The 13498-nt window shown below is 39.6% G+C and overlaps 2 protein-coding genes across 2 annotated transcripts in view; both read right to left on the bottom strand.

Moving 5' to 3' along the window:
* Positions 1-1349, bottom strand: part of mettl16 (methyltransferase 16, N6-methyladenosin) — a 40759-nt gene extending 39410 nt beyond the window's left edge. The window contains exons 1-2 of the mRNA XM_037677476.1: positions 1086-1349; positions 677-814 (exon numbers count right to left, since the gene is read on the bottom strand). Of these exons, the coding sequence (XP_037533404.1) occupies positions 677-804 (128 nt within the window). The 5' untranslated portion in view covers positions 805-814; positions 1086-1349. The remainder of the gene's footprint in view (positions 1-676; positions 815-1085) is intronic.
* Positions 1350-6517: 5168 nt separating this feature from the next.
* The window catches only part of LOC119410593 (lissencephaly-1 homolog), a 40900-nt gene continuing 33919 nt past the window's right edge, over positions 6518-13498 (bottom strand). The window contains exons 7-11 of the mRNA XM_037677481.1: positions 12847-12949; positions 12484-12712; positions 10419-10520; positions 10153-10309; positions 6518-7314 (exon numbers count right to left, since the gene is read on the bottom strand). Coding sequence (XP_037533409.1) covers positions 7241-7314; positions 10153-10309; positions 10419-10520; positions 12484-12712; positions 12847-12949 — 665 coding nt within the window. The 3' untranslated portion in view covers positions 6518-7240. The remainder of the gene's footprint in view (positions 7315-10152; positions 10310-10418; positions 10521-12483; positions 12713-12846; positions 12950-13498) is intronic.

The raw sequence follows: 13498 nt of genomic DNA, 5'->3' as shown, positions 1-13498 counted from the left end.
CTGATCCATTTCATGTTGCTGCTGATCTGTTTCATGTTGCTGCTGATCCATTTCATGTTGCTGCTGATCTGTTTCAATGTTGCTGTGTTCATGCATGCTCATCAGCTCACACAGACTCATGTTCATGTTTGTGCTGATGTTCGACGTAATGTTTTTATGTTATGAGTGCTTATTGTATATTTAGTTGATGTTTTTCTTAGTTCATATCTTAGATGTTATTACTGTTTTTCTTTTACATTTTATTGTTGGATGTAACTGGGACCCTGTGTACATAATTTTGCTCCACCACATGAGGTGCGAATGACAATAAAGAAACTCTGACACTCTGACAAAGTGAACAAGTGGAAAGTTGTGATTTTTTTAATGAATTGGACCCAAATTGTGCAAATAATGGGTATGTTACCTGCATTCTTCTCAAGTGTCAGAGATGTGTTGGTGATGTTGAATGAGGTTGATCCAATTATTTTTATTAAAGTAAAAAATAAATCTTCATGGACCTTAATTTGTGCAAAAAGTAAAAAATAATAATAATAAATTAAAAAAAGCTTAACGCAACATTTCCTCCATCTGCATAACCTGAATACGGTAATTAAAGTAAAAATAAATAAATAAATAAATAAAGTGGACCAGAGGACACAAGCTGAAGCACACACACACTCCGAGCTCGCGCACTTACACGGATCGTCCATGGAGGCTGGTGTGCACGTGATGCTGGAAGTCTGGATATTTGGAGGCCAGGTAGGCGAAGTCCGGAGGTTTGTCCTTGTACCGGTTCCGAGGATGCATGGACTTGTTGAGAGACATGGGGACGGGCCTGACGTCACAACAACAAACAAAAACACACGACGCATCAATCAAACTGATTGATTTGGAAGCAGATCGTCTCTGAAGAAAACACTAAAAACATCATGTTCACCCGCAGGAAACTCAAAAACTTTCTGCTAAACAACAACACGGGTCACTTATATCTGACAGGTAAACAAAAACTTTAAAATTGAAAACATTTCAGACTGCAGTAAATAACAGTAGCTACAACTGTGTGAAGCTAACTACACGGTACACAACTACCAGGAGTGTTTTTATACCTGTTTATTTGTACAAAAGTTTTCTATCCCGGTTGAAAATGTTCCTTGACAGGCGCTGAATATTTCTGCAATAAAAGCAGCGAAAAGAAAATCCCACGACAGAACCTGTCGTCGTTCAAACGTTCTTTTAATTTTTGTAACTCTTCCTGTACGTCATCACGTAACCACGCGACGCCGCTGCGTGATGACGTCATCACGACGCCTCACCTTTTTTTTTTTTTTTGTTCATTTTTTTCATTCATTCAACCTTTATTTATACAGGCTATACCAAAGTTAAAAGTTTAAATATGTATATATATTTAGTAGAAAAAGTACAAGCTATTTAAATAATAATAATATGGTATGTGAAAAGTTTATAATATATAATAATAATAATAATAATACTTTATTTATAAAGCCCTTTAAAAAAACCACAGCTGCCACAAAGTGATGTACATATAAAATCAAGAACATTTAAACACATAAAAACAGTTGTTAAAACATTAAGATCACTAAAAGTAATAAAAACAGTGCAGAGTAAATTCAGTGTGTGCTAAAAGCCAGGGAGTAAAAATGTGTTTTTAAAAGAGTTTTAAAACTGGACAGTGAAGGAGCTTGTCTGATGGGAAGAGGGAGATCGTTCCACAGTCTTGGAGCAGCAACAGAAAAAGCTCTGTCCCCTCTGAGCCTCCGCTTAGACCTCGGCACCTCCAGGAGCAGCTGATCAGCTGATCTGAGGCACCGAGCAGGAGAGTATGGGTGAAGCAGCTCAGAGAGGTAGGATGGAGCAAGACCATTTAAACTTTTAAAAACAAATAAAATAATCTTAAAATGAACTCTAAAATGAACAGGCAGCCAGTGGAGTGAAGCCAGAGTGGGGGTGATGTGATCCCTTTTTTGAACTCCAGTTAGAAGCCGAGCAGCAGCGTTCTGGACCAACTGGAGGCGTCTGAGGGAGGACTGGCTGACTCCAAGGTAAAGAGCATTGCATTAATCCAGCCGAGAGGTGACGAAGGCATGGATTACCGTTTCCAGCTGCTGTTTTGTAAGGATGGTCTTTAACTTAGCCAGCTGTCTGAGGTGATAAAAACTGGTCTTGACCACCGCTCCAATCTGGGACTCTAATTTAAAATCACTGTCCATTTTAAAACCCAAGTTAGAAATAGTTTTCTTTACATGTGGTGCCAGAGGGCCCAGATCAACAGGGCAAGGTTCACAAGAGCCACTAGGACCAAACACCATCACTTCTGTTTTCTTTTCATTGAAATTTAAGAAGTTTAAAGACATCCAGGCTTTGATGTCTTCAAGACACAACAGAAGTGGCCTAATTGAGGGGGCATCTTTCTTTTTAAGTGGCATATAGATCTGACTGTCGTCAGCGTAACAATGAAAAAAGATCCCATGCTTTCTAAAGATTGATCCCAATGCAAGCAGGTAAAGGGAGAAAAGCAGGGGACCTAAAATAGAGCCCTGTGGAACCCCAAAACACAGAGGAGCAGTGGAGGATTCAGACCCAGCTATGTTGACAGACATGGTTCTGTCTGCCAGATAGGACCTAAACCAGCTCAGTGCAGTATATATATATATATATATATATATATATTAGTAGAAAAAGTACAAAGTGTAACTTTTAAAATGTTACATAAATGTGCTTGCATTTGTTAATTAAATAGAAGAAAAAAACACATTCTATATAATTTTAAAAAGCAACCTTTTTCAAAAGTGATACATGTTGAAGTACATGTATGTTTTAGTAGTAATTGTTAGCAACAAACATCTTCATTAAAACAACTAAAATAAGAAAATTAAATCATGTCAACACAATTTCTACCTTATTATTTATTCATTTTCTTCTTTTGGCTGCTTCCTTCGTCAGGGTGAACTAAGTCACACAAACTAATTCCTAAATTATTGTCTAACTGAAATTAAAGTTTGTGGGAAACATTACAGAAAGCAAAAAATGTCACAACAAACCAGCTTTTGTAATGTCCAAACTGTACCATGCAGTCTGATCTTTAGTGTTTAACCACTTAAACAAACACAATCTATTACAACACAAAAAGGTTTTATACCTTTGATTACAAGAAATCAGCCTTCACTATGCAGGCTGGAATAAATAAGGAACTTTTCCAACATAATCCTGATGAATGCTCAATAATCCAGGTAGAAGACTGAAGACAGCAGACTCACTGAAGAAGTCTTTCGGATGAAAGACGAAATGTTTCTACAATTTTTTTTTTATTTAATTTTTGAACGGTTTTTTTTAGATTTTCCAACATAGTAAATAAATCCCAGCTTTCATGAGATTTCCACTTTCTGAGCATGAATGTGTTAAATGAGATTCTGATTTAACCTCTTTCATGTGTTATTACTGAATTCTACATGGAGGTTCGGTTCATGACGTCTCGTTACTTGATTTCTTTCCTTTTGTCTTTGCTCATACACTGCTGGCATAAACCCTTACTGCAACACATGACAGAGCCCCCCATTTGTTTCCCTGAAAGACTACAGGGAGACTAGAACCACAAAAAGCAACCATGTTGCTCCCTCCTCCATGCTTCTCTGTAGGGGTGAGGTTTTGATATTAGTGTGTACTTTTACTTGCTTCCTCCAAAAACATGTTCAGCCTTTGACTCGTACAGGATTGTCCCAAGAACGTTGTGAAACTTAAGTTGTTTTTTTTTTGTGGTGTTTCTCTTGTAATTAAAAGCAGGTTAGATACTCTTGGATTCTTTTTAAACTCTCATTTGATCTCACAACATTCTCTTAGTGCACGGTGCCCACACTCTTTCAGCATGCGAGCTACTTTTTTTTTAATTTAAAGACAGAGTCAAAGTGATAAGGCCCCGTTTACACAAGAACAACCTATGGAAATGTTAAGTGTTTTTTCAACGTTTATTAACAAAAAATTAGTGGGTTTACATGAAAAACGTAGTTTCCATATCAGTCCGGTTGCCAGATAAGTAATTATGAACCATAGTACTCACTTTAAAATGATAGTATTTTTGACTGAAACTGTCATATGTGCTGAGTAACGATATTCCAAGAAGAGGTGCGTTTGTTTAACATGTGCACAGAAAAGGAGGTAAATAAGACATTTTAAATTTATCTGGCAACCCTCATTGCACATGCAACATCTGCATGAGTGTAATGAATCATTTTTAAATTAAAGCAAATTAACAGGCATATATTGTTAAGCATTTTTTATAGCTGTAAGTTTCTTTATAAGCCCACATTATCAAACGTCATAATTACGATGAAATGCTGATTTTGTGCTTGAATTTGAAACTACAGATCTACGCAGTAATCCTCCAACCTTTCCGCTGTATTCCAACTTTTAACAGTGGATGATCTCACAGTGCGTGACTTCACATTATTTGGTTGAAACACCTTTTGTTTTCCTCAAACACATCATGACCAAGGTCTCTAAACAAAATGAGCAGAACACGCAAATGCAAGATTTTCTTCTTTTATTATATCGCAAACAATAATGACATCCAGGTATATTGTTAACAGTTTGCTGAGTGAAGAGTGAGACCGTAAAGTGGCAAAACATCATGAGCTCTCCTGTTGTGCAGTCTGAAGCCCTCGGATGTTCACAGGCAGCTAACAGGGTGTGGGGGACAGAGACCAGCGAGAAACGACCCACAGAAGTTCAACACCTGCCCGTCGGTCCCTTCACGCACCGGACCGCAGCAGAACAGGGATCGATTGCTCCGGACCTGCAAAGGTCTGGGTTTTCATCTGCTCGTTGCATTCAAACAGAAGTTTTTATTTTTTTTTCTTGTTTCCACTGATTATTACAAAACACACGTCAGCCTGACCCCCTTCTTTGATTTAAAGCAAGAAAGGGAAAGTGTTATTAATTTATACGTCGTGGTCTGGCGTGATCCGGGCGTGGACACTGTGTTGTTTTTTTTTTAAAGACCGACCGTATTGTACGAGAAGTCTCCATTTTTGGCTTCATTTAGAACACGTAACACGCTGGCATCTCCGTTAGCCAAATTTAACTCTCTTCACCGGAAAGTCTTCAGGTCAGACATACTGGAGAGACAAAAAAATGTTTAAACCTTTGAAAAGGGAAACGCACGTCAACTAGAAATGAGTAAAAGTCCCTGAAAGAGAGGATTTCTTCTTTAGTCTGCCACAGTCTCATTGCATTTAGACGCGAGGCTGTAAGACCTCCCTCAAATTGCATCAAACACAACAAACCAACCCGTCTACAAACCAAACAGAGCTGTCTGAACGCGACCGTTTCAAACAAAGTGTTGCCTGTACGGTTAATACAAAATCAAAGCTGACCTCAGCTCCTGGCGAAAAGGTAAAGTAGCGCTCTCCTGAAACACAGCGAGCGCAGTCGCTTTAATCAAACCGATCAGCCGGAGGGTTTAGGAGAATCTGTTCCGACAGCTCTGCCTCTGGAGGTTTACGTGCAGCGCCACTAGTGAAGAGCTCGCGCAGCAGATCACCACACCCGGCACACGGACGAAGAGGACAACTCGCCAAAAAGAAGCGGACAAGAAGCAGTCCTTACCGAAATGAAATCAGAAACGAGAGGTTTACGCTCGTCACTTAACGACCGAAGCGTCCGCGGGAACAGGGATGTGCAAGATTAACGAATCGCCGTGTCGGAGACGGCGAAGAGGCAGCACGTTTCTGCAGCGTGGCCTGGTTCTGATTCAGACTGGAGGTTTGAGAAAAGCCTCTCCGAAGACGCTTGTAAAGGTGGAGGTTTTCTCACGCGGATGAACCGGATCAGCTGGCGTGTCTGCAGCTGGATGGTTCCCAACAGAAACTCAACAACCTCCTCCATTAGCGCCGTTACACAAAACTGACCAGCATCGACAGGATAAGTTTGCATTTCTTATTTTATTTCCTCTCGTTCGTCCATTTTCTTTATCGGCTTTTTTCTTGCCGGGTCACTGTGCGAGAGGAGGGGGACACAGAGACAGCCTCTCACTCACCCAAGGACAATCTGAAATGACCAATTAACCCAACACACATGCTTTTGTGGCAGGAAAAAAAAAACGTTTTCACGGGAAGAATACGCAAACTCCGCCCAGAAAGGTCGATGTGCGGCAACAGCTCCAACGAGAAAATTATAATTTTTTCTCTCAAAATCATTTTATTCTGCAAAACATACTCAGAAATGAAAGATCTGTGCACATCCCAAATATTAAATCCTAGAGGGAGGGGGGCTCGCTCCGACTGTCTCTCTTAGACAAAGTATTTTTAGACAAGTTTCGTGTTTATATTTCTTAGCGGACACAAATTAGCATCAATATTCACGCATTTTCTGCACTGCGACAAAAGATTCGATTAGACGTCCCGGTAAATGAACCGCTGACAGCTAAAAGCTTCGCATGAACACTTGTTTTTAAGACCAGTCATCTAAAGCTCAGACGAGTACAAAGCTGTCCGAGCCCCCCAGGTCCAAGGACGACAGTATGAAACATTTGTATATACAGCCATTGAAATATAACCTAGTTGCACATGAAGAGAAACGGTATGCACACCCGAGAAGTGAGGTTATAAAGCTACAGATTACGTCGATAACGAAGCCCCGCGGACGTCTCCTATACGCTTTCCTGCCTCCATCTGTGAAGCGAGGCACCACCAGACTACGACAGTGAAGGAGAGGGAAACAAAATCCTAAATAAAAAATATAAACAAAAATAAATTTTACACATAAAGACACTGTCATTTCTTAAATTATCAGTTTTTTAGTGCCCTATGTTTCACACCCAGTCGAAAACATCTGCCTTCAGTTGGTCAGTAAGGCTGTGTGACAGACGCTCAGCCCAGTGTTAAACCTATGGTACTTCTAGACAAAAATCATGTAAATGTACAGTATACAATTTTGGATTACCATGCAAGAATACTTTGCGTGTGTGTGTGTGTGTGTGTGTGTATGTGTGTGTAACATTTATAAGCTCAATCTACATCCAGGAATAATTTACACAGAAGGACAAAAAGTTGTTGGACCAGAGAGCGCTGAGGGTAAATTATGGTGGCGAGTGCAGCTGTAGGAGACGAAGATGAGCGGCGTGAGTTTTAGGTTAGGTGGTGGGGGCAGAGGAGGGGGGCGGATGAAAGGAGAGGTGGGGTGGCAAGAGGGAGGGATCCAGAAGAGCGTCTGGGTAAAATCAGGGTGGTCCAATCGTCGGAGGTCCAAATCAGCGACACTCCCATACTTTTACTGTTTGATCTACGCTCCCGGTGACCACGAAGGGAGCAGCCTTGTGGAAATCTGAAAGAAGAAACCAAAGATCTTTAGAGGAAAAGAAGAGCAAACTGTTAATGCAGCAGAAATGTTCTTAACAGAGTGAATGTTTATGAAGCATTCACACTATTCTGATCCATTTTTCTTCCGTATGTTTTTCAATGTGATTCTTGTCCCACAGTTTTTAAGCAATTTCAACAAATCATATTAAAACATTAATCTCTTTCAGGACATGACTGCTATGACTATGCTATGTATTGGTGCAACTTTAGCTTTTTGAAATATTTAGCCTTTTCTGCCCCCCCCCCCTCCACACACACACACACAACACACACCCACACACACATAATGAATTGAGCTCATTTTACATCCTTCAGATCTTTAGATCTGTTTACAACCTTTTACTGCTCCTTTCACATTTTGTTCTGGTTCAACTTCTTTCAGCTTCCTTGTGCAAATTTTTAAAAAATTCAGCTACTTTCAACTAATTTCAGCTGATTTTTCAGCTGTTTTGTGCTCCTTTCAGGATCTTTCTGCTAATTACAACATTTTTATGCTTCTTCTAACTTCTTTCTGCTAATATCAGCTTATTCTGCACCTTTCAGCTTATTTCTCCAACTTTTTCAGCTACTATTTAGCTGTTTATTGCTAATTTTAGCCTTTTCAGCTAATTCCACATTTTTACAATCATTTAAACTTTTTTCAGCCTAATTCAAGAAAAATATGTTCTCTACACTTCCTTTTTGTATTTCAGCTTCTTTCAGCCTTTTTAGCTACTTTTCAGCAGGGTTCTTTTTGTGCTATTTTTTGTGTTTTTCAGATAATTTCCACTTATTTATGCTCATTTCTGCTTCTTTCAGCAAAGGTGATCTTTCTACTTTTCTCTGATAATTTAAGCTTGTTCTACCTTTTAAGCTACTTTTTCAGCATGTTTTAGCTAATTTTTGTTGTTTTCAAATAAATTAAAAGTTTTTCTTGGTCATTTCTGCTACTTTAAACCTAATTAACTTCTTTATGCTTTTCAGCTTGTTATGCTCCTTTCATCTTTTTTCTGTGAGTTTCAGTTATTTCTGCTATTTCAGTTACTTTTTAGCTGTTTTTGTGCTAAATATAGCTTTTTCATCAAATTCCACATTTCTTTCAGCTCATTTCAGCTCCTTCCACATCTTTCTGGTAGTTTAAGCATTGTATGTCTTTTCAGCAATTTTTTTTCTAATTTCAGCTTTTTTAGCTAATTTGCCGTTTGTGCTAATTTCTGCTTAATAAAACAATTCAGCAAATATGCATTATTTTTTCTGCTAACTTCTTCCATTTCAGCTAAATTTCAGCAAGTTTTTAGCTAATTTCAGCTGACTTTCAGCAAGTTCTGCAACAATAAGCGTTCACACTGCATTTTTGCAGGAAATGCAATTTCTCTAGTTTTTACTGACGCTCAGAAAGTCGACTTGTTGGATTTTGGTCTGTCCTTGAACAAAGTCCAGAACAAAATGCAAAAAGAAGTAAATGTTTTTAGCTACAAAAAAGGGAAGTGTTCATCAAATTCTTTGGACACATTTAGTGCTCAAATTTGAGACAAGAGTTAAAACACGCCTCCTGTTTGGAAATATAGTAGTCCCTCGTTTATCACGGGGATCTGTACCCTGAAGACCCATGATAAGTGAAAAACCGCGAAGTAAGAATAATAGTACAAGTAGTAAGTAGTAGTTTATTTTAGTATTTATATAGAGAGATATTAAGGCGTTTTAAACCCTTCCCACACTCTTGCAATATTCTACACGTCTCTAAACGCTCTAAAAGAGCACAGAATGTCATGATCTCAGCTCTCTGTGCCTCCGCTGCTCTCAGCCACCTGCAAGCGCTCTTGGCCACGCCCACTTCTCCATTCTGCACGCAGATCAGCTGACCTCAACTGTTCAGCTGCAGGAGGAAGGTTATCCTGCAGTATGGGCTGCACAAAGGAGTGGCAGGTGCTAAATAGTTTTGTTCCACCTCATGTACCACATGTGATGTGAATGACAATAAAGACACCTTGACCTTGAAATAATTTAAAATAATTTATTTTAAATAAAAATTCCATGCCAATTGTTCGGCTCGTCCATCAATCAGCCAATTGTGTGTCATGTCAAATCTTATTTTGAAAAGCCGCGATAGAGCGAATCCGCGATAAACGAACCGCGAAGTAGCGATGGACTTCTGTATCCATAAATAACTGAATCACTCCAACATTTAGAGAAAGGAATACACACATGGTGGTCGACTCTCTTTGCATTTGTTAAAAATTGAGATGAATCACTAATTTGTTGTGGAAAAATTGAGGACAGTGAACAAACCGACTAATCAAAAAGGTAGCATTTTTCCATAACTTTTAATAAATAAGAAGCAGAATTTATTGCATCAATGGTTCAAAGTGATGACGTTGGCTGGAGGATGTAAGAGCTTGAAATATTTTGCTAAAAAAAAGTTGGCTCAAGAGCCCCTCAAGAAAATTTCCAGGTTCTGATCTGCAGGAAAGCCAATATGAAGAGGAAGTGGGGCAATTCTCCACAGCTTGTTTACCTTCTACACTGTAACTCCTAGCTCTTAACAACTAAGCTTATATTGTAATAAATAAATAAATAAATAAATAAACTAATTGGATCTGAATTGGATTTAACTTATTTTTGTTTCATTTTTTAGTGCCCTGAGATGACTTCTGCAGTAGTTTGGTGCCAAATAAATTCCTCGAGAGCCTTGCGATGCTGGAGCCGAAGTTCTTTTACAATTAATAAACCGTTTTCTAAAGCATAGCTTTGTGAACAGTGGCATTAGGCAGAGAGGATTCCTGACGCAGCTCATAGGTATAGCAGGTGAAATGGTGCTGCTCACCCAGAGAGGTGACAAAGTGTTCGTGAGCACTCAGAGATTTCATGCAGCGCTTGTTCTTGTAGTCCCAGATCCGTAAGGTCTTGTCATCTGCACAGGTCACAATAAACTTGCCTCCTGGGTGGAAGAGGATGCCACGCACCCAGTTGTCATGTCCAACCTGTGAGACAACACAAACTACTCATGAAATTATAAAGCTAACATTTTTCTTCTGCACATTTCGTCCTTAAGAGTTCAAAAACACGCCATTGTGATGAGGCGGTTCTTACCAGTGTCATAAGGCACAAGCCAATGCTAACGTCCCACATCTTGACAGTTTTGTCTCTTGATCCAGACAGCAGGAAGGGACCAGGTTTGCCACTTTTCTTCGTCTAGACAGGTACAAAATGCAGGAAACAGTCAATAAATATCAGTCATACCCATATTCATTAGAAGGGCAGCCAGTGATGCATTTGACATCAAGACAACTCCGTGTGGCAGGGGGAAAATGCCTCATCTCAATCTGTTACAAAGACAAAGCTGTTTCAAGAACAGACAAACCAATAAAGCAGGCGTGTCCACAAAAAGGAAACAAAACGACTTCAGACGACGAGCTTCAGAAAGCTTGAAGAAGCTCGAAGAACTATTAATCACGATCACTTTAAAATGTCACAAGAACATCTGACAGCTTGGAAGTGAATATTAAAGAAATGAAGAGATGCAAAAGTCTTATTTTGTAAAATAAAACAGCATTTTGTCACATTTTTTTACCCAACAGTCATAAAATGTTTGACAGACTGAGCAGAATAAACTTGGTCTGTTGATGAGTTTTCACGTTCAAATCTTGAGGCATCTCAACAAACTACCTCAAGATGATCAGTATGTTGGTGTGAAAAGACCTTTATACAAACACACGCACTCACCGTGTTTTAACTCTTTTGCCAGAAACATCACAATTACCTTCAGTTACTTCCAATTATCAAACTACCAATGACAACAAGCGGACTTGTTTTGATGTGTGTGCTGGCTCTCCTTTCAGTTTCAGAGCTCCCCGTGGCATTCTGCAGTCAGTAAACCAAGTCTTTAAAACTTATTTATGCTTAAGCAGCTGCACATGCAGCATGATCAGTAAAGATTTATGTCTTCAGTGTTTTCCCACGCTTCATGTTTGACACCTACAACCACTATGAAATCGTAAATGGGTGTTTTATTCGTCTTTTTGTCCACTGTGAACATTTTTTGTTAGATATGCTCACAGTGGACCACCTAATACACAACTGTGTTTATATTTACAACAAGAATCAGCTTCTGTGCATGAGAGCACATGTCAGACTGGGACAATTGCTGCAAGCAGAAATAATCTATTTTAATCTGTCAAGGCTCCACACTGGAGATCACAAGGCATGAGGGAGAGCGGGGGTCTGATCTGACTGTAGGCCATGTGGTCCTGTTTATCTAAACGCTGATCATTTCCAGCTGTTGGGTTCATGTGGCTGTCAGTCTGAGCTGTGACGTACGAGCTCCACCGACATGGCTGCGCACGCGGAGAAAGAACGCTCTCTGCAGATCAGAGACTTTAAAACTTCACGGCATTCACTTTTTCTGAAGCCAGTGATGACAACCGCTGGGTTTGCTTTAACTCAAGGAAGACCATCTTTCCAGTGGACGAGTGACACAACAAGGATGAAGAAAGACTACCTGGCAGCTCTGCATGTTTCTGCATCGTTCGTTACAGCTGACACTAAAGTATCACGCCTAATTTGATTTTGTGTATTTTCATGGTGATTAAGTTCAAACACCACCTGATGATCAGACACCAAACAAGACGTCATCAAACACAACGTGAGCCGAGTTCTGCGTTACTGTGCCAAACAGCAGAAAAAACAGTGAGGGTGTGATGATAAAACTAATACTGATGAATTTATAATAGCATGAAACAAACAGTAATAGCTTATTTTACAAAAATAAACACAAATTTATACATTTTTATGTCTAAGAAAGCGTGCACAATTACATGTGCCAAATAAAAACAATCGTTGGCTGCTGACAAACAAATAGCATTTACATTAGCTTAACTCTGAAAATGCTATTGAAAAGCTAACACAATTAGCATTGTGTTTGTCACTGGAAATTTCTATACAAATAAAATGAAAAGGTCATGTTAGGATATGAGAGTTTAGAACAGAAAAACATTAACGAGTTGTAAAAACGGCTTCTACAAGAAACTTCTGCTGACTCAAAGTTGTAGCACCGATCAACAACAGCAAAACCCACCTCCGATAATGCATCTAAAAATACATTATCCTCCCCCACACCCCAATCGAATACACGTCAAAACAAAATACGGGTCTTTACCTCGGAGCCTGTGGCATCTTGGATGGTGGGATAGGCGCTCTCCGGAGCCCAGGAGATGCACTCCACCACGTGTTCATGCTCCCGCAGCTCAGCCTTGCATTCTTTGTTGGCCACGACCCAAACGCGAACCGTCTGGTCGTTGGAGCAGCTAGCTATCAGTGTCCCGTCCTGATTGGGCCGCACCATGCGGACCCACTCCCTGTGACCTGTAAAGGTCTTCACGCAGTAGCTAACGGACAAGAAATTATTGTTATTAGCATATCAGAGTGGTTGTGATGAGTGAAAGCACTTCAGGAAAATCAAAATGAATAAATAAAACAAAAGTCTCTAGTTTTACAAATGGTTTGAGGATGTTTTTCGTACCCAGTTGCAACTTCCCACATTTTCATAGTTTTGTCCCTCGAAGCTGAAATAATGTGATCTCCGTTGGGCATGATAGCGACAGATGAAACATTGTGGTCGTGCCCTGCAAGAAACAGTTTTTTTTTATTTATTATGACGCAAAATCCACCTAAAAAACAGCTGAAAATAGTGGTTCAATTTTTTTCCTGGTCTAAATCTCAGAAAAAGTCCTTTAAATCTACTCTAACCAACAAAATCAGAAGTCTGACATTTTTCTTTTACATGCTGTCACATCCACAAACACACAGACGATTGGCTAAATATGACCACAGCAATTCAATGACAAACCAGGCAGTCAATTTTCCAGAGCCTATTGTGTTTCCATGAGAATAAAGAGACGCCTAATTACCAAAACACTGGGCCAAATTTAAGCTGCTAAACAGATGAAGACAACGGTAATGATGCCCTGAAAGGCCAGATTAGCTGCGTGCATGTGTCTGTGCACTTAAACATGCCACAAGAGAGTGGCGGTAACTACGCAAAGGAGATATCTGCTGCTGAAGAGGTTTAACAAACTGCTGTAGAAATCAGTGATAATCTACTTGAGTTGTGCATGATGATTTCTTAAATATGGAAAAATAAAATGGGGATTAAGGTTGGAGAACAAATCTCA

This window comes from Nematolebias whitei, chromosome 6 (genome assembly GCF_014905685.2).
Source record: "Nematolebias whitei isolate Nwh7 chromosome 6, NemWhi1, whole genome shotgun sequence".
In the NCBI taxonomy this organism is placed as follows: Eukaryota; Metazoa; Chordata; class Actinopteri; order Cyprinodontiformes; family Rivulidae; genus Nematolebias; species Nematolebias whitei.
Note: the sequence above shows the minus strand (reverse complement) of the source record. Positions and strands in the feature narration are given on the sequence as shown.